The sequence below is a fragment of the Etheostoma cragini genome, chromosome 16 (assembly GCF_013103735.1).
Source record: "Etheostoma cragini isolate CJK2018 chromosome 16, CSU_Ecrag_1.0, whole genome shotgun sequence".
NCBI classification, from domain to species: Eukaryota; Metazoa; Chordata; class Actinopteri; order Perciformes; family Percidae; genus Etheostoma; species Etheostoma cragini.
Window position 1 is genome coordinate 10,152,170 of NC_048422.1, and position 21,827 is coordinate 10,173,996.

At 39.7% G+C, this 21,827-nt stretch overlaps 1 protein-coding gene across 4 annotated transcripts in view; it reads left to right on the forward strand.

Moving 5' to 3' along the window:
• Window positions 1-1,241: 1,241 nt before the first annotated feature.
• Window positions 1,242-21,827, forward strand: part of LOC117959084 (25-hydroxyvitamin D-1 alpha hydroxylase, mitochondrial-like) — a 39,375-nt gene continuing 18,789 nt past the window's right edge. Inside the window, exons 1-11 of one of the 4 annotated variants that reach the window (XM_034895959.1) lie at window positions 1,243-1,682; window positions 1,939-2,016; window positions 2,395-2,479; window positions 2,848-2,883; window positions 3,322-3,461; window positions 3,807-3,930; window positions 4,657-4,801; window positions 4,990-5,094; window positions 8,821-8,948; window positions 16,395-16,482; window positions 16,800-16,982. In XM_034895959.1, the coding sequence (XP_034751850.1) occupies window positions 1,493-1,682; window positions 1,939-2,016; window positions 2,395-2,479; window positions 2,848-2,883; window positions 3,322-3,461; window positions 3,807-3,930; window positions 4,657-4,801; window positions 4,990-5,094; window positions 8,821-8,948; window positions 16,395-16,482; window positions 16,800-16,805 (1,125 nt within the window). In that variant the 5' untranslated portion in view covers window positions 1,243-1,492 and the 3' untranslated portion in view covers window positions 16,806-16,982. Of the gene's footprint in view, window positions 1,683-1,938; window positions 2,017-2,394; window positions 2,480-2,847; window positions 2,884-3,321; window positions 3,462-3,806; window positions 3,931-4,656; window positions 4,802-4,989; window positions 5,095-8,820; window positions 8,949-16,394; window positions 16,483-16,799; window positions 16,983-21,827 lie in introns of those variants that run through there. The other 3 variants (XM_034895957.1, XM_034895958.1, XM_034895960.1) reach the window with 3 other exon arrangements.

Genomic DNA, 21,827 nt, shown 5'->3' on the forward strand with positions numbered 1-21,827 from the left:
CAACACTAATTGGTTTCATATTTTACAATAAACAACACAATTTAAAAAATAAAAATCTGCTTATCTCTCTTATCATTTTATGTTAATATTCAACCTGTGCAGGTTAAATGTTTGTGAAGAAAGTATAAAATGCCTACATGGTCTTCCAAAACAGTGTTTTATTTTAAATGTGAAAACCAGCTTTCCTGGCATCAAAGTTATGGTCATGACTAAAAAATAGTTAATAATTAATAGTTAAAATAATACATAAAATAGGGTTAGGGCTCTTAAGATCTGATTACAATAATCAGTTCCATTACTAAATTAATTTTAATTTAACCAATTTACCGCCTAGAGCTCCCTTTCTCCAATATTATGATTTGGTTTTGAGAAAGTTACTTTGACAATAACATTTAAATAACATTTGGACTTTTTCAATTGGGGTACTACCAAAATTAATAATCCTGTTATCCATTATTGATTTAAATCATATAAAAGTATGGCAGCTTTACAAGAGACAGTGAAAAATGAGGCAATAATTGTGCTATGCTGTACAATAATATATATCAGTATATTAATAATATCTATTTTGTGGCACAACTCCAACCGTGACTAGGCTGTACTGCAGATATTTTCAAATGGGTTTTACCTGATAAATGATGAATTCTCAAATATTACTGACATTTAGATGAACTAAATTACATCCACCAACAAAAATCTACACAAATGATGTATAATATGTTGATATCAATGTGTATGTCAATGTAGTATCCTGCATCAATGGATGTCTGTCCTTTACAGGATTACAAAACACACTATCCATTTCCATTAGGTGTGAGACCAAATATATAAATTATGGGATACATTAAGTATATTCTCTGATACAATTTTAATCTTATATGCAGATATTATCTGGGTGTAAGAGGTATTGTAATCTAGGCCTAAAGTGTAAATAGGACACTAAGTTTGTCAATATTATTCATTATAGTATTATTCATAAGCTGAATTATTTATAATGTATACCGGTATACTCTTTATTATGCTCCTTCTATGAATTTACTTTACCAGGCAGTTGCATAATCAAAGCCATTCTACAACCATCGGGCCCTTTATGATTAGAGCTATTCATTAATAATAGTGTTAGCAGCACATATATAGCTGCTGTTGTACAGTAGCAGCAGTAGTGTAGTAGTATAGTGTGTAGCGTAGTGACACAGAACAGACATCAGCATCAGGAAGCACTAAATTACTGACACCCCTTAAATGCGTCATACGATCGGTCATCAACCCAGGGAGCAGCAACAATGAGATAGCAGTAATTTGACACACAGGTAATGTTAGAGTCACGTGGATTCAAATGATTAACCGGCGATGACAGCGGGATTTACTCTGAACCTGGACCGAGTTTTTAGTAAAGTTTATAGAGTCACTTCCATTTGAGATAGTAAATAGTCGCTATTGCTAATTTATTTATTTATTTTTAGCGAAAGTTTATCTCCAACGTAGGACCTGAATGTATAAACTACCAGGAAATGCTGGCGTGCCGTTGCTTGGAGACAAGTCGCTGGAGTTTTACCGGGACCCGGTGGGCTTCTGCCAGCAGAGGATCGAGAAACACCGGAGCAGAGTGTTTCAGTGCCGCATGCTGAACAGACCGACCGCCTTCATCTGCTCCGTGCAGGGGATGAGAGAGCTGCTCTGTGGTAGTGTGTGTGTGTGTGTGCGTGTGCGTGCGTGTTGGATCTTGGTATGTTGTTACATTAGAACCACTGCTTGGAACTTGATTACTGTCACACTTCCACTTCTTTCGTGCTAGCCTGCTTTGTTTTTAGCACACACACACACACACACACACCATAACACACCACAGAGCAGGCAGAATCCCACTGCGACATGGACATTGTGTATGAACAGAATGTATGTATGTGTTTGTAATAATGTCTACATTTTGGGTTTCAGAGAAGTCCAACTTGTTCCTGAAGGATCCGACTGACCTGATGACCAACATGTATGGTGACACCGTTGTCACCAGTAATGGTAAACACATATGCACACATGAACCCCCCTCCCCCAGAAATGACACAAAACAGAGATTCTGAGGTAGCAGAATTGCATTTTACACAAGTCTTGTTCAAACTAGACTCTAGAGCAAGCTGGAGTAAGTAACCAGTGTCTGTTAGGCTGTGAAGCCACTGATGCTGTTGTAAAAAAAAAAATAATAATAATAAAGAAGGTATGACCAAGACAAGAAAAATGTTCTAAGGCAAACGTACTTTCCAAGATGCCGTCGCCGATGATTCCTAGATTTGCCTTTCACAACAATATGCTATAAAATCCCAACAAATTTTAACTATTCAAATTTAAATTTAGCTCTGCACATAATAAATATGAGTGACTTGTAATTGTGTGTTTTAGGTGAGGAGGCATGTCTTCTCCGCCTGTCTCTCACCAGCCTGTTCACAGGAAGCTGTTTGGAATCATCAAGTGATTATATCACCAAGTAGGGAAAAGTTATGTTTTTTCTCTCGTTGTGTATTTAGACATTATTTGTGTCCAGCCCTTTGTACCGTGGATGTTCATGATGGCATCAAGAATGCAAAGGCTTTATTGCTCCAACAATGATGTCTCCATCCGTGTCAAATGTTTCTTAAACCAGAACAGACTGTGTGTTTCATGGAGTGACAAATCTCTAAAATAATTATACTGTGCATATAAGTCAAATGGATAAACAAGTGAATGTAAGTTTTGCATTGGACATAATGTAGCAGTGCACTGCAAGGACATGTTATTTAAAAGACTCTGACACACTGCATCTTATCTAAGAAGTGTGTGTTTGTTTGTGTTTCTTTTATCTCTTTTTTCCCATAGTGTATGTGAGCGCTGTCTGAAAGACCTCTCTCTCAGGTAACATAAGCCTCCAGCACTCTAAGCATTTACATTGACTCTTTTGGTCAGACAAAAGCGTCCAAAATGACAAACAAAGCGGGATAACTAATAGATTTACAAGCTGTAGAATTAAGTACACAGCAGCCACACAACAGTTGGGTTGTGTGTAGTTGCACACAACAATTTTGTCTCCTATAGTTTGTCATATTGCTGTTGGTTTTGGTTTCTTATTTTAGTTGTTTTTGTAGAAAGTTTCAACTTCCTCTGTTCTCATTAATGCTGCACAAACACTTGCATGATGTGTGATTGATATTCTATTTATTCATTGATTTTTATTCCATTATGAGATTGATTGCAGTCACAAACTAATTGTGTTGGGACAGCAAAGGTAACACATGATCTTTGTGTGTGTGTGTGTGTGTGTGTGCGTGTGTGCGTGCGTGCGTGCTTGAGTAGTGGCCAGCCAAAGTGTGTGTACTCTGCCTTTAAGCGCCTGGGCACAGAGTTGGTTTTGGGCCTTTTTCTGAACATACGAGCGGAGGAGCAGCCTGACCTATTTCAGGAAATCATGCAGCTCTGCACCCAGCACTGGCATGGTAGGGGCTTACATATTTACTGTACACACACAACACTCACAACACACAAGCACACACACAGATCACACACAAAAAACACCACACATGCCCAGTTTTGCCCATCCAAGTATGTACCGATGAGTGCAGGGCTTCCCTTTACCTGCTCAAGCAACCCCTGCATTATTTTTTACAACAATTTCTTTCTCTTTTAAATGTATTTAGTAAGTCAGCTTTGTTGTTCTGCAATACAGTATTGCAACATTTTCCACTTCCCCTTTTAATTCAGGTAAATAAATATGGCTTTTTGTGTTGGTTTTGCCCATCTTTGTATGTTTGCTGACCAACTTTTACATTTTTTTTCTATAGGTCTGATCTCTGCTCCGGTCAAGCTCAAGGTTCCTCTGTGGTCCTCGGGTTTCTCCATTGCTCTGGACGCCAGAGACAAACTGATGGTCATCATTAAAGACAAACTGGAGAATGACACACAGGGGTAAGTGTCTTTGTACCGCCTGTCTGTCTGTCTTTCTCTGTCTCACTTACACTAACTCATGCAGGCAGGAAGACAGGCACACACACACACACAGGAGTTTTTATTCTCAACAACAGAGCTTTTCCCTCTTCTTTCTGCTCGCTGAAGATTGGCCAGTACTTATGTTTCTATTAGCTTGTTCACAAGTTTTAAGTAAATTTGGAAATTATCAGTAAGTTCTGTGAAATCAAATACAAATTTGCCTGCCTGTAACCTTCTTGCATCACTCTCGGCCTAAAACCTTGGACTCCTGCCCTAATGTCTGCCTAGTTTACTGACTTCTACCTGTTTTTTCCGCCACGAGTAAAGACGAACTTTGATCTTCATCTCCTAGGTCCCTTGTCGGGCTTTACTGAGTTACTTACCTTTACTGAGTCACTACAAATCCATGGAAACACACCTTTGACTAACCTTTTGGTCATGTCAGATGTTTTTAAAACCTTTGCAATACGGCAACATTATCCACTAAAAATAGTTTTTGCTGTTGCTCTTTGCAATGACATTCGTACAGTATGCATAAATGCATGTGAAAAAGTGCCAGAAATCAGAGGCTAGTAGAGGCTGTTGATCCCTGGTTGTGGGCTGATTTCAGAATAGTTACCATACTATTAATTGCTTATATATTGTTGACATGGTATCTTAATCTCAATGTTGCCATCTCCTCTCTGCCTTGCTGGCTTTTTCCAGTTTTGTCGGCTCTCTTGGTTCTTTGCCGATGCCTGACTCCACTTCTGCCTCCCAGCATCTGCTGTTGTTCATCTCAGCTCTGATCCCCAAAGCCCTGGCATCGCTGCTCACCTCCTTCACACTGGCACTCAGTGGAAACAAACAGGTACACAAACCTGGGATGGAAATTTAAATTAATGCAGCACTACATGTCAAGTGAAAGGTATTACCGGGATTTATTTTCCTGCTGAGCAGAATTGAGGCCTCTGTAATAAAAGTAAATTTTCCTCGACTAGTTCTTTCTGCTTCAAATAAAATGAACAAACAACAATCTTTATCTGTGTCAATGAAAAGGCCCGTCTGCAAGCAATGGAAGACCCTGATTACCTGCGCACAGTACTGCTGGAGGTGCAGAGACTTTGGCCTCCTTTCATTGGTGGACGCAGAATAGCTGATCAGGTAGGACTGTTCACCAGCAGGGAGTGGGAGTGGAGTGGGAGTGGAGTGGAGTGGGAGTGGGAGTGGGAGAAAGATAGATAGATAGATATATAGATGTTTATTGATCCCAACAAAAATGGGAAATTCTGGTGTTACAGCAGCAAAATCAGTCACATAGCACAGAATATAAATATAAATGAAATACTAGGAAAAATATACATACATACAATATACATGAAATAATAATATGAATAAAGTAAAAAGAACAAATATTTGAATATGAACAGGATATGGAAACAAAAATGTGCAACTGCTTAAATAATATGCTAAAATGTTAAGATGTATGCTACATGTAAATGTAAATAAACCAATTGTGCAGGTTGCATTAGTGCAGTAGTTTGGTGTCCAAAAGTCTTATCTAGCACCCAGAGAGGACATGTTAAAAAGTGTTATTGCTTGTGGTATGAATGATTTTCTGTAGCGGTCCGTGCTGCATCGAAGCTGTCGGAGCCTCTTAGAGAAGCTGCTCCTCTGTTGGACCAGTGTGGGGTGGAGAGGGTGGTCTGGGAGTGGGAGTGAGTGTAGGGACTGTAGTTCTGAATGAGTATTCAGTATTACTTGAAATAGAGATACTCTACTAACTAATCTAGTAACCAGCAGATCTCAGCTTGAAGTGTGGGGGAGTCAGGGATTCAAGTTTTGCGTGTGTGATGCTGAATTGTTTTCACAGATCAGGATTTAAAAAGTCTCCCTAAGTATTTCCAGCATGTGGAAATACTTAGCCGTCACATAGACACCCAAGTGAACTGGGACTCCCAACAGGTTTTTGCTTTACATTTTTGGCACTTAATATACAGTTGTTCTAAACATCTTAACAATTACAGTACAGATCCCTGGATTGTAAATAACAACCCATTTAATACATCATATGTTATCTAGTTTTTGTTGTTGTTTTTCTGTATGGAGTTCAACTTAAAATGATATGAAAAAAAGCAGTTGTTTGTTTAGCCGATTTATGATTTATTTAATGTGGGTGTTTTATCAAAGCTGTCAAATGGACTTACTGTTTAGCCAGGGTAACTTAATCCCCTCCTGAGCAAACCCTTTGCTTATATACGCTGTTGTATGAAGTAGCTTCCATTTGTGTACACTTTGCGATTGTCATTGTTGCACCACCTAAGTATAGATTTATTTTTATGGCGTCCTGAGTGTTTGCAGTTTTCCGTGTTGCACTCCTTTCCTCTAGATGGCGACATATTACTAAAGATGGAAGTCTCTTCTACTGTTACTGTCCTCCTTCTTGTGTGTATCGTATACTACCAGAGTTATAAATGCTGGACCAAAAACACGACCACCTTAGTATAAATTATATTAGCCCTGCGAAAAACACCAGTTTGGTCAATTTGTTTGGGCATTTCAGGCTTTTAATTGATGGGACAGCTGAAGACATGAAAGTTTGGTCAATTTTATAATGTTCAGGTGTTGATGGTCAGTTTGAGGCCTGTGACAAGCTCTTTATTTCTGAGACTTTTCCTCTTGCAGCATTAAACATTGTTGCAGTGTTGTAGGTGAGACACAAACTGCAGTGAAACAAAGACTGCTAAACAAGCGAGTCCCTTTGCATGTATTAATACTAACATCGTGTGTCCGTTCAAACGGAGGTCTGACAATCCGTGCTTAAGCAGCATGTATGAAGGGTTATAATATTCTAGTCTATAATATGTGTGCTATACACATACGCATCTTGTATCCCGAAGGCTTACTGCATTTGTTAAATCTTTTTTTAAGATAATGTTTTGGGCATTTTAGGCCTTTATTTGTATAGGCCAGCTAAAGACATGAAGGGGGAGAGATAGGGGGAACGACATGCAGTACAGGGGAGTCGGAGTCAAACCTGTGGCCATGCGTCAAGGAGTAAACCTCTATATATGGGTCCAACCTCTACCAGGTGAGCTACCCATGCAACCTACAACAGTAAATTTCATTCATTAAAATGATTGCTTTATGGTTTGACATCAGCACCGTCAGCCAATAGAATCCCAAAAGTCCCGTCTCTTGATTGGCCGGCTGCTCACTCCTCCCCCCGCGCAGGCTGTGTTTGATCATCATGACCTCATCAAATGGACTTACGCAAGAGCCCAATCAGAGGCATCGATCCATCTCTGCGATTGATTGATTCCGCTCCCCCGGAAGGATGACAGTGGAGGGGGGGGGGGGGTGATGCGTGCTGGTGGCCCTGTGAAGCCAAGTGGAAAGTAATGTGTCACTTCTGGGAAACGCACCAGTACACTTTGATTCCTGGCGGCCTCATACGGGGTCATGACGTGTGGAGTTTTGGAGAACTCTGGAAGGGAAAAAAGCAAAAAGAATAGATGTATTTTTATCAAGGTTTTTGGAAGCCATCAAGTCAAGGGTCATGATATAAAACAACAAAAATCCAAGATGGATTAGTTATTAGGGAAGAATATATATGCTAACTCAGGTAGACACGATTATTTGTATTGAAAAGTTCTTCAAAGCTCTTTTGAGGACGACTAACAGTTAATTACTGAATGTAAAAGTGACTTTAACCCCATCAAAATGAATATGTTTAACTCCGAAGTGTTCTTTTTAAGTTTAAATGTATAATGAATTCAATTTGGCCATGTATTGGCACATATTCCAACAATCCTTTCCTGTGCTTTATTACAACATATATCAAATGTTGGCACCACAGTGAAGTTTTAAATATTGGATAATTAACAAGAAACGCAACCAGAAAGACTGACAGCCCCTAACCCTGGGAATACCTTTTGTAGAAACCTCAAACACACTAATAACACAAAGAATAGCAAGACAGGAAGTACTGAATCTGGAGAGTTGATGAGATGTTTATGTGTGCTGTTAGGTGTGTAAGAAAGAGAGAGATTATTAGTATTCACAATCAGGTGGAAAGAGTAGAAGCTCCATCCAGGTGGAACTAAGATATGCAATAGTTTTCGCAGTGTGTGTGTGTGTGTGTGTGTGTGTGTGTGTGTCTGTGTGCGCTTGTGTGTGTGTGTGTACACTTGGCAAAGACATCTATCGGCGAGAACCAGGGGAAAGAAAGCGATTTGTAAAAGATTTTCCACTCCAGCAGAGAGAAAAATGAGAAAAAGGGTGGAGAAAACAGAAACAGTGATCCTGTTCTGTGGCAGTCCATTAGTGCAGCTACTAATGGATGTTGTGAAAAGGTGAATTAAAAGGGCAACAATTGGGTAAGTGGTCTTTTTGCCCCTAGGTGGTTCCTTTCATGCTCGGGAAATTTAGTTTCAAAAGGTACAGCAGTTTTTTATTTGAGCCAAACATCAGTGTTAAAGAAGTCCTCCATTCATTTTTGTTGAAAGGGGTATTATTAGCATTTTCTTGAAGTCCCAACATTGCAGTGTTCCCAGCTCGCCTTTTTGTTCTAATTGAATGCAATGTCACTCCTTACAAATCAGCTTAAAAATGAACCTCCTGATCAACAGTTTTTGAAAATATATACACAGACCTTTATAGGTGAAACAGGATTTAGCTTTTGCAAGATTTTACAGTGTGAAAAATAGGCTTGAAAACCACGCTAAGGCCAGTGAGGACAACGCTCATCTAATGTGGTCAATGAATTGTCTTTGTGACTCCTGAAAGGAACAGCCAACCTTCCAACTCTCAGCACATCGTCAATTAATTCAAATCATGAATAATGTAATTCCTCCCCGTGTGTGTGTGTGTGTGTGTCTGTGTGTGTAGGACACTACCATCGCAGGATTTCCTGTTCCAAAGGATTACGGTGCGATCTATATCAGCCACTCTGTCCACCGCGACCCAGAGGTGTTCCAGCAGCCGGACGACTTCCTGCCGGAGAGATGGAGCGGAAGGTGAGGATCTTAGATTTGTCTTTCTGTTTATTAAGTTTTGACCTCGTTGCAGAAATAGACTTTAAGGGTCCTCGGTGCTTACTCCTTACAGTAATGAGATTGAGAGTTACTTTAAAGTGAAAATGAATTCCCAGTTGTAATCCTATCCCACAGGTGGGAATGCTTTGCATATAAACACCAATCAATGTCAGTGACTTTACGAAGAAAAAGAAGAAAATAACGCTGTACAATACAATACAGTCTTATACAAAATACCATAGAACACATTTCTGACACTTTGTCAACAGTAGTCAACTGCGCAAGAGGGTGGGGGTGGGGGGGTCACAAAGGCTGTGTTTATAACAAGACGGTATTGTAATCTGTTACTAAATGTTAAGGGGTTTCTATTTGTCTGTTCATTCATGGAGTCACAGTAAGTCAAAGACGAGTTTCTGTCCCTTAGAAAGTCCCCTTCGATCCAGAGGGGCCATTTTGCTCAGATAATCAACAAAACATATCCGAGAAGAAGCAGAGGCTTTTTCCGCTGTTTCGAGGGGTTCACCTCTATACACTACATGGGCGCCCGCTCCACCAGCTTTGCAACTGGGCGCACTATCACATTAACTCTTGTGTTGTCTTCCCGTCAACCATGAACTAGTTATCCTTCGCTTTTTTCAAACATTTTTGTCACATTTGTAATGCTTTTTTTTATTCATGATCAATAAACCTAGTTCATATATTATACCTAATTTTTGAGTTTAAAAAAAAAGTTGAAATTATGAATTATTCTGCCTAATAGTTAAGATCAGAGGATGTTGAGCGAATTACACACTGGTATCTTTTAGTCAGGGTACCTTCTGAAACCATTTAACATTTTTTTTCAAATGCCATAAAATTGAATAAAACACCCAACATGCAATGAAATCATTAATTTGACATGCGAAGAACATTGTATGGGTTCCAAACAATGTACATCCATGCATCCATGTTGTTTACGGACAGTTTGGTTGAACGAAACACATATTTCTGATGTAAAAACCACATTATGAGTGGCTTATCCTTAAAGGGTCTGTTTACACAACCAAGCAACCTGCCACTCACTGTGGCTTCATTTAATTCAATTCAATTTTATTTATAGTATCATAACAAGAGTTACTTACTGTGGCATCACACGCTGACACACGCACACAACACACTGACCATTAGAAGGGGTAAGAGGCAGGAAGCTTTCACTGCCCTGAAACATTAAGAGTCAAGGAAATGCGTCATGAAAAGCCATTTTCACAAAAACCAACAAGAAAAGAAATTGCATTGTTATTATTGAGTTTAAAGAACTGGGTAACATTTGAAAAGAAAAGGATTTAAGCTGGGGAGAGGAGAAAACTAACAAGGATGGACAAATTAATGGAATTTATTTTGATTGGTGTATAGATCAAAAACAGGCAATGGACAGGTTTGTTTAAAATACATGGATGATTTCTGTAGGAGTTAGTGGTACAGGAAGCAGTCATAGGACTGTATGAGATTATGCCAAAGAAATTATACCATAGCCACATAATATAGGCTACCTGTGTCTAAGTTGACTCTCTGGTGTGAAAGGTATATATTTATCTTAATGTAACATAGCAACAGCACATCTGCTTCGCTTCTGTCATAACAAGTGTTAAGTGGAGATTTACGCATTACTAAATAAAAAACAGATTAAAACAGATTGGGTCACACATGTCAGTTCTTACATAGAAGGTGAGAATATATAGTAACACATTAGCTCTTATTACATTGTAATACAATAGTGCAAAGGGTACTTGAATTAATATGGAATCATTCAAATAAGGGGTGGGAATCAGAGGGTACCTCACAGTTACTATAATCAATATGTTGCTGGACAATCCAATAATGATAAAAAAAAAAACATATATCAGTCTAGATATGAATACAAAACACCTGCGAAAGTTTCAGTGCAGGTATTCTCTACTTATTTGCTAATAAAGTCCAAACTGAAAACAGCACATTTCTGCAGCACAAGGATTTCACTCTGTAAATTAAAATTACAGAACTATAAAGCAACTATGGGTCTACTACACCCTAATGCTAACCCAACTTCAACGTGGCGGTCCTGTTGAAAACCTCTTCCTCTTTGGCCAGTTTACTTATGTTCAAATTTCCCTTATTTATGTTTTGAGCGCCACATAATCTATTTACAGCATCTTGTTTTTAATAATTAACATATCAAAATTTGGCACCAGCCTATCAATACCTGTATTGTGGGACAACATCATGTTCCCGTAATTAATGTACAGTATGTACATAGTGCCTATATTTATACAGTTTGTGGCAGTGACCCTGCCCCTTTCCTGTACGATGTATATATCCTAAATGGAGGGCAGATTGGCACCAGAATGATGTGTTTTATCTAAATAAATAAATAAAAATGGCATAGACTGCACGTAAATCTTTCCATACAAAGCAGACTAGTGATCTATTTTGCCGGGGGTCTAGAAAGCAGAATGCTTTATGGTTATGGATTGGAAAATCCCACTGGTTAGCGCCGCATATACATATGCCCACATTGTTGCCTTAGCAACCGACACAGATAGATTAAAAATGCCTAATCACACAAATCAGAAAAAACAAACAATGGACACAATAGAGATACACAAACAGTGAAAGATGGGTCTGCATCCCTGGCTCTCTGTCCGCTACATGCTCTGGTAAAATGAAACCGGATCTGGCTCCTTCACTAATTCCCTCTCTCAGTCAACTGGTCTTCTATTCATCCACTTCCTCCATTCACCTGTTTATTCTCATTCATGCTTGTTCATTCAGGAGACAGAGCAGATGGGGAGGGGAGGGGGGGAATGTATGTATGTATGTAGGTAGGTAGCTGCTGCCATGGAAACTAGTCACCTGACACGTCTTTACAAGTAAGGATTCCCCGTGTGTGTGTGTGTGTGTGTGTGTGTGTGTGTGTGTGTTTGTGTGTGCGCGCGCGCAGGGTGGGGGAGAATGATACCCTGTGGAGTGGGATGGTGTACAGAAAAATGAGTCAGAGAAGATCCTTTCCTGCTTTTTTTCCCCCTGTGAGTGTGTGTGGCTCTCAGAATAAAAAGAGGGTGATTCCTCTAAAATGAAATGTCCTCTTTTAGTTGGGTCTTCCATCTGTGAGTTAAAAGCCTTTTTAGTGGAATTGACATTTCAAATCAAGACAAGTAACATACACAGACACACAAGCACGCACAGGTTTAAACGCATCAGTTTAAGCTATTTCTTTTTGTTGCTGTTGCTATGATGCATGGTCATAAAGCAGAGACTGGTATCTTGTGCTGCTCTGTGACAATTTTTTAAATGAAAACACTTCATTTGAATAGACATACTCCCAGTGACTCATTATATTTTGTCTGGATGTGATGAATTAGTTTTCCCCACAGTAGAAACCTTTTTTGGGTGGATTTATCAGTAAAGGAATGTATATTTCTATTACCTCATTCAAGCAAATCCTAATGGTATCGCCTTGATTTCACTAAACAAAACATACATTTATACAATGCCAAAAGGACAAGATGAATTTAAACTAGATTATTAAAGTAAAATTAGTTTTGATGATCTGCTTATACATACAACACAATTTTAACACAGTAAAGGGTGCCATTTAAAATTGATTGAAGTGAACGTAAAAGCAACTGATAGAACACTGTATGAAATAAATCTATGAATGAAGAGACAGGTAACTGCTGCCATGGTAACTGTCCACCTCATACCGGTTTTTACCAATGGGATTCCCTCTACGCTGTGTGTGTGTGCGTGCGTGCTTGGGGTGAAGGAATGAGTCAGAGAAGATTTTCCTTGAGACAATATGATGTCAAATCTAGCATATTATAAATAAAAAAAACGATAATGGCCTACAAGCCAAAACGTTTGTCCATAACTCAGCCAAGGTCCGAGATTTAATGTATACGAGCTTTTTAATTCTTAAAAGATAAATCAGCTTATTTATTTTTCTTACAGTGAACAAAGCTGATAAAGAGTATTTATCTGTGGCCAGGTTGGCGCAGATAGTTCTCCTGGACGCAGAGGTCTAGGTTTCGAATCAGACCTTTGATTTCCTGCGCGTCTTCCCCCTCTTTCTCACCTAACTGTCCTGTCAAACATTATAGAGTATCTGGGCTGTGCAGTAGTCCCCATTGTTTTCAAAACCTATTAAAGTCTAAGACTAAAGCCAAGAAATAATTGATCCTGCTGGTAAGTATTGTCTGTGTTGCCAACCCTGATACACAGTAACTCATAAATCTGTCCTGTGCAGTAGGCTAGATCTCCATTATTTAATTTTATTTTTTAATTATTATTGTCAAAACCCAAATCAGCCAAACTGTTGCTTTAGGTGACATGATCTTTTTATACTATGAACATGAGTACGCAACTTACTTTGAGTCAATCCCACATACACAGTCTAGTTCACCAAGTTCATCAGCTGCAACTACAGTATATACTGTATTTTGTGTTAATTTTTTGGATTCACGCATGTGTATAGTACTATGTGTCTTAATTGCTGCTAAAAAGGATGAAACTGTCTTTCTGCCTTACTGCCTGGGCTGTATTTACTCTTCCAACCCTAGGTTTATCTTCCGGTCTGTTTCTCTTCCCTCCTACCAGCATCCTTCCCTGGTTCTCCATCTGTCAGTCTTCCTGGAGACTATATTCCTGTCTGCTTTAATAGTTGCCCGGCTCCTTTTTCTTACCACCTGGCTGTTTAATTTGATGACTGCAGTCGTGTTACATAACAAGCCCACCTACAATAACTACAACTACAGTTTAATCATCTGTGTGTGTGTGTGTGTGTGATAATTTCAATGTATTGTCCGCTGTGTGTGTCTGTGTGAGTGTGTGTGTGTGTGGGTGTTTGAGTTTCTGTGTGATAATTGCGTGTATTGTCCGCTGTGTGTGTGTGTGTGTGTGTGTGTGTGTGTGTGTGTGTGTGTGTGTGTGTGTGTGTGTGTGTGTGTGTGTGTGTGTGTGTGTGTGTGTGTGTGTGTGTGTGTGTGTGTGTGTGTGTGTCCCAGTCCATACCATCAGCCTGCTTTTCAGTTTTCAAGTTAACATCCTCTCAGCCAAGCACCCACACAGGCTCTGGCTACCAAAAGGAGATACAAATCCAAACTACTGCAGCAGGTTGTGTGCTAGTTTTTAGATAAACCTGAGAACAGGGAGTTTCCTTCTTCCTTCAACAGAACATGTTGACATACATTTGGTTTGAAGTATAAATGATCAGGTAAGTTTGATTGCGGTTTCTAGATTGGTATTGGTTAAACCTTTCTCCAATATAAATCAACAACTGCAGTTTAGTTAGTGGTGTGTTGAGTTTGTAATTGATTTCCAGATGTATATCTTTAAAAGAAAGGTTGTTTTGCTTTTGCAAATCAGTAGAAAGACATATCCACGTCCTTTTTTAGTTTACATGGAAGCTTCAGTTGGTAGGAGCAGTTAACGTTTTTACACTAATCATAGAAATATGTTGAACTACAAGTTATTATTTCTGCAAGTTGACTTAAAATAACTTAAAGAGCTTCAATGAAGCAGACAGAAGCGAAAGATTTTTAGATTGTTTAAAGGGGCGTTCTAACTCGACATTCAGAACATTAATGTAGCAGCTCTCTGTTTCAGTATTTCGATTACAGCACATGTAATTCTTTCAGAGCAGGTTTTCTTCTTTCAGAAGCCTTTTATTAAAACTACAACTCAATTGAAGGAATTAAATGACTTTTTTTTGCCTCAAAGCTCAGTCATGGTGTTTGGGGTGGCTCTCTCGTTACACTTTAAAGAGAAAAAAATAAATTAAACTGTAAAATAGATTATACTTCTCCGTCCATTGAGCATGTTTTCTTTAGCCGTATGCTAGACTGCTTGGTAAGACTCCCTGTCTTAGTATTACAGGACTGCTTCGTATGCTACACATCTTACTGTTTCAGGATGGGACTAATAGTACATTAAACCATTAGACAGATGCAGCAGAGAACAGAAATATTCTCCCTTTCGCTCGTGTCTCTAACTCTCGCACACACAAACGAACTATACACACCACTAATGCTTCCTGTTTGCCTTTAATCAGAGCTCAGGTTTCAGGAAGACAGGATGCATTAGTAGTGAGAGGGGAGAGATGGCCTGCATTAGCAGGCTGTTGACAAACCGGCTGGAACAACCAGCATCTCTTTATTTTAGAGGACGACTTGAAAAGTTACAGCAGGTATGGCAGATAGAGTCGGACAGAAAACAAGTGTTATGACAATGATTCAGGCTCACTTTATGTTGTTACTGTCAGACAGTTTAGTCATTCTGTCCAGAGTCTACATGATTTTTTCCTGATGCCCCAAAGAGAAATATTACAATGCGTATTATGTTGTTGGCTCTCATGCCACAGAGGTCAGAGGTCACTTGGAACAAGCAAGGAGTCTGGGTGGTGTTCAGAGATGCATTTCCAGCTCAGAGTTTTTGACCACTAGAAACACTGTGGAGCAATTTTGATCCCTGTTTTGTTTGTATCAGACGTGCCACACATTCCTGCCATAAATTTAAATATTTATTTATTTGATTAGGACAATGCACATTAATGAACATTTCTGTGAATGCACCAGCGTTAGCCAATTGGCTATGTTTCAACTGTAGTCCTACCTAAGAATCATGTCTTTTATGGTGGGAAGAAACTGGAGCACCTGGAGGAAACCCACACAAACACACGGAGAACATACAAACTCCACACAGAAAGGCCTGGAACGACCTGGATTCGAACCAAGAACCTTTTTGTTGTGAGGCAGAAGTGCAAACCATTTGCGTAGCAAAGGCACCGTGCTGCCTTCAGTGGTGTACTTGCATAAGATTCAAGTACACCAATGAAGAAAGGAATGGACACAGACCCAGACAATATTGCACTGTATTTCAGATTACAAGTGAAACATTTAAATATCTGAAACAGAACGCTGCTGTTTGACATTCTCTATCCCCACAGTGCCAGATTTGCATTCCCATGCATTCACGTCTGCATTCTTTTCTAAATGACATATGGACAAGGTTTACTTATGTGATCAGTGACCACTGGACACCATTCATGTCCTATCACTGGTTGGGAGACGTGACATCTGCCCATCATGTTACCATCTTATGATGTCACACCCGATGGTCACACTGTGGATAACAATGCCTTCTTTGACTGACTTGTTAAATGCACCACACAGACGCATAAGGTGGTCATTATTCTGCTGAGGGGCCGACAAGATGGAATTCAAATCCAGTCTTGTTGAACAACACATGCATTAGATATCTGATTTGAATAATTTCATCAATCATTTAAAAAAGTTTTTGTGTTCCTCCAACTATTGAAGTTTTTGTCCGGATACTGATTTCTGCATCTCTGGTTTCTTTGCACACATTTTGCATCTGTGTGTAATCTATGTGTAACTATGTTTTTTGCATGTGTAGGAATGCAGGCCAGGAGCACTTCCTGTGTTCGTTCGGCAACGGGCCTAGAAGCTGTATTGGAACTAAACTTACTGATATCTTCCTTAAGGTAAGTCCGTTTCTTGGCTCTACACTGCCATGCACAAACACACGTAAATACATACATGCACTCACACACCAATCCGATTAGTGCCACAGTCTTTTTGAGCAAATGAGGTAAAAGATTGACGGAATTTTTTCAGTTGCTTTCGGACATACTGTTGCCTTTTAATGAATGTTGTTTAGCCAGAGAAACAGACAAAAAGAAGAAGTTAAAATGTTGAGATGACATTTGTGCTTCAACAGCCTTAGCTCTTTTGTGGGAAGTCTAATGGACTAAGTCACTGATAGAAAAAAAAAACGTCCAATATAAATATTCTTTTCAGGGAATGAGGAGAGGATGCAACAGAGCTGATGTCAAATATGGTCTATATTTGTAGAAATATTACTATAGCAAGAAAAAGGTCACTGTTGTGAGATTGAGCCAACCGGTTAGGTTTTCCTCATTTGTACACGGTAAATTAACCAATATACTGTCACTAAGCTCACCATGATTAACAAAAATGTACATAATGCATTTTTAATTAAACCTGCCGACCTGAAAACTCTTTTATTTAGATTTTCACATCATAGTTATGGATTTAAAAAATTAATTAATCCTATTTTCTGCATGTAAAAACTGTGTATAAGCTGTCATTATTTAATTTTTTGAAGATTTATTATGTTTGAAGGTATAACATCTCTATAAATTTATATATTAAAATGGGAGATTATATGCAGTGTATATTATTATATTATAAGATGAAAGTAAAAATTGGAAAGTTTCTGTGAAAACCCTCATTTGTTATTTGTAGTGGACATGCTAACGTGTGAACCATGAGCACTGCTAATGGGAATGATGAAATGCTTGTGTGTGTGTGTGTGTGTGTGTGCGTATCTGTGCATCTGCGTGTTTGTGCTTGCGCGTGTGTGTGTTTATTAGAGATAACAGATGGAGAGCCCAGGTACAGACTGTCTGTAAACCACCTGCCAGTCCCCACGGCAGCACTCACTCTAGCCACCATTGCCTATATACTCAGGAGACAGACACACACACACACACACACACACACACACACACAAAGGAGAGAGATTTATTTTCCATCTAAAAGGGTTACCTCTGGAAACAGCTGTTTCTTTGTAGGTGCTGTGAGCCTGGTGAGTTGAGGGTGACACCACTACAACTACAGTGAGCGGGTTTGAAATAGTTTGTTAGAAGTGATCATATTTTGACAAGAGAGCAGCGCTGGGGAGGATGTGGCTAAGAATGTGTTGTCTATGGTTTCAATGGCGCGGCGCTTAGCTTAACGCCAAAGAAGAAACCTTGAAGCCAGTTTACCAGCAAAGCGAGTCGGGCGGGTTAACAGAGACAAACACAGTGAGACGGTCTGAGTTTAAAGGTCCCATATAATGCTCATTTTCAGGCTTCAATGTTTAGTTTGGTTTTTTAGTAGAACATGTTTATATACTTTAATGTTCAAAAAACACAATTACTGTTTGTTTGAATATACCTGTTTTCACCCTCTGTCTGAAACGCTCCGTTTTAGCGCCTGTCTCTTTATGCCCCCTCCCGAAAAAGCGCAGTCTGCTCCAATTGGTCAGCATTTCCTGGGTCTTCCGCATCGGTTTTCTTAAGGCTGTTTTATGGTTGGTTATGGAATCAACAGCGTACGTCTGCGTCTACGGCGTAGCTTGACGTGCACCTCTAGAAAACTGTAACTACGTGTCCCGGCAACACACGTCACTTGGCCATGGCTTAGATCAGTGCTTCTCAATTATTTTCTGTTACGCCCCCCCTAGCAAGAAGAAAACTATTTGCGCCCCGCACTCCCCACCGTGTTGGCAATATTCAGCACGTTTTCGCTGAAAAAACTCTAGCGGCTTATCGGCGTGATTGGGGTGTAACGTATTTAAGTGAAGCGCTAATTTATTTGGCTTCATGCTGTCCGCTGCGAGCATTTTTAGACACAGCAAACACACCGGTCCTTCCTCTTCTCCAACTGTAGTCACAGTGAAGCCAAGCGCTAAATACGCTTCGTCGTATTTCCTCGTCTTAGCTTTCGGGTGACTTTCATTTGTCTCATTATCTTTGTCTCTCTCCGCTTTTCTTTTCATCCCTGTTAAAAACTTTTTCATGTTGGGGGCTGTTATTTTGAATAACGGAGGCTATTGACAGAACGCAGTTGGAGCTTTCTGTTGACTCTACACTGCTAACCAAGGCAAACCTGTTGTCTTGTAAGTTGTAAAATGTTGCACTTTCGCAAACGTGACAGAAGTAACAATGAGAGCGCCACTGCCGCCTACTGTAGTGGATGCGCAATTACACTTTATACTAGTACGGCCCAAAAAAAACGCGCCCCCCCCCCCAGGTATCGCACCACTATTTGAGAAGCACTGGCTTAGATCAAGGAGATCAAGGAGAGGTTAAAGCTTAACTCTCACCAAATTGCAACCCAGGATCTTTTTTGAATGTACACGAGTCAATCTTTTGTTTAAAAACATAATTAGATTAAGATTAAGATTAACTGTATTCTCGTTTTTTGTTTAAATGGCATTTTGAATGGGAGTGCTGGGGGCACTTTTATTCGAGCCTCCAAATAGCTAATTTTAAAACACCAAGAAGACTCGACACATGAAACTTTGCTGGAAGGATCACCAGGGGCTCTACACATGAACTCAGCATTAAGAACATTGCTTGTGCACCAAGAGTTCACTAAAAGTAAATGTTTTGAACAACTCGCTGTGTCTGTTGTTTCTCCTGTCGCCGTCCATCTCGCCAGTCAGAAATAGTCAAGCTTAGTTCCATATAGCACAGATAGTTTGTTGTTTTGTTGTTAGTGAAACACAATATTGACCTTGTAGCTGAAAAAGGAGCCTCGTATAAGAATGACATTTCCTCCTATGCACTCTGTTCATTTACATTCAGAGATCACCTATTTTTGACTGGGAGAATGTCGGATAGCGTAAACAACTGCTAACATGAGTTGTTTAAACCTTATTTTTTTTAGTAAACTCTGTGTACACAAATTGTTTTCTCAATGCTCGGGTTCATGTGTAGAGCTCCTGGTGATACTTGGAGCAGAGTTTCATGTTGTGTCGAGCCTTCTTAGTGTTTTAAAAATAGCTATTTTGTTTGAATCGGGTACATTTACAAAAAAGACCCTAGGTTGCATTTTGGCGAGACTTACGCTTTAACATTTCCTGCTACAGATTTCCCACCTTGGTCAGAAAACACGGGGACACTTTGTTTCTCTCACTTTGACTCTAAGCTAGTCATTTTCTAATCTAATCGCTGTCATTCTCTGACTTCTCCCTCGCTCTATCACCCACCCCACACCGACTCGACTCACACACCAGCGCACAAGTATAAACATCAGGCCACAGCGAAAGCGCTGCGTGGAGCCTCCACGCAACCATAAAACAACCTTAAGAGTCTCTGCACCGTTATTGCCGCCAGGGAATGACCATACCGGTACTGTATCGTCCCTTTCTACCTACAAATAGTATAGGATAGTTGCCACATCACAACAAAAGTCCTGATGGCTCATTTAAAGGTAAAATATCTAAATACGGGCTGTGTGCATTTCTTCATGGATTGAGCGTATGATACTTTCACAGTATTTGCAGCATGTAGCACCTGGGTCTGCTTTATAATAAAAAAAGACATCAAAATCTTACCTTTTTTACAACATGGAACTTTGAGACAAAACCATGGACAACACTCTAAAAAAGTTCACAGCGGTTTTATTGGAACAGTGCCATACTGTAGATATGCATTGCTAATAGTCTATCGTGATTGACAGGTTGGTTTGTTTATGTTTGTGTAAGGGAAGAAAGCAAATTGCTCCAATTAGCCAATGAGAGGCTTATTTCAGCAGTCATCAACACATCGGACGCATTGAGTTAGACTGTTAACGTGCTAACACATAAAATACATAATTTAACTAAAAAGATAAATACCAGTCACTAATACATATTTTATGTTTTTATTTCAAGATTAATTTATAGCAAAAACAGCAAGATATGCATACAAATATATATATGTATGTTATAAATGGTGGTGTTACTGCAAGCTATTCTTACTGCAAATGTGAGGAATGACTCACACACACACACACCCATGAGTCACTGTTAATGTTGAGCTGATTGGAGCGCAGGTGAAAAGCTCAAAGCGGTTTGATGATCTGCTCTCTCATTCAGCTCTCCTCATTGTTCAGCAGCCCAATCATATCTAATTTAAAACTAGATTAATTATTGTTCCTTATTGCTTAAACAAGTGCCATGAATGGGATAAAGCAGGCACTACATTGCGCTCATACTCTTGCTTCTCTCTTCTTCCAGTCTAGTTTCTTATCTCCTGTGTAAGTATGTTATTTCACATTCACTGACACAGGTCGGTCAACTGTCAACCAATCACTGATCAAATGAATTCAGAAAGATGATGTCCATATCAATAGTAATGAGTTCAGCCCTGCTCAACCTTTCAGCTGAAGAGTTATCTGTCCATTTGTAAATATTGCTTTCAGCAAATTTAACAGCATGACCAAACACTGCTTTGTCATAATGTACAACAGATATGCTGTGCACTCTATCCATCAACTTTTTATGGTTTAGTTTCCACTGATGATACCCACGTTGAATATTATCTTAAATTATTTTTTGCTTAAAGACGTGAAGTGTGTCTGGCTCTGACCAGACTGACCACTTGCGCGCACACACACACACACACACACACACACACACAAACAGGAGGTCGTGACCAGAGTAAAAAGTATACCGCAGGGATCTAGGTCAGGGATGTGACTCATCGCCGCCTTGCTTCATCCGTCCTCTTTCCCTTCTTCCTCCCACCCCCACCATCATCATCCTTCCCCCATTCCTTCATTCCTTTCCTCCCTTCCTCCGTCCCCGTTTCATTCATCCTGCTCCTCCCCCTCTATCAGGAAAATCTTCATTCACAAAGTGGAAGGAGGTGGGGCAATTGGCTGTTACTGGCGAGTGAGATTTATCTGCTCTGTGGTTGACAATCAGCCAATGGGGAATGCTGGTTATAGTATCACCAACCATGAGCTTTGAGTGCACTTACTATGTAGAACAAAATACTGTGGAATCTGCCGTTTGCTGTCGTGTGTTACCATTGTTCAACATTTACATTACATGTCATTTAGCTGACGCTTTTATCCAAAGTAACTTACAATTGCTATATATGTCAGAGGCTGCACGCCTCTGGAGCAACTAGGGGTTAAGTGCTCAGTGACACATTGGTTGATGTGTAGCAGTGGAATCAAACCTTGGTCTCCCACACCAAAGGCATGTGTCATTTTCATTTCCCCTCTCCTTCCCCCTCTCTATTCCGTTTCTTGTTTTCAGCCGTCC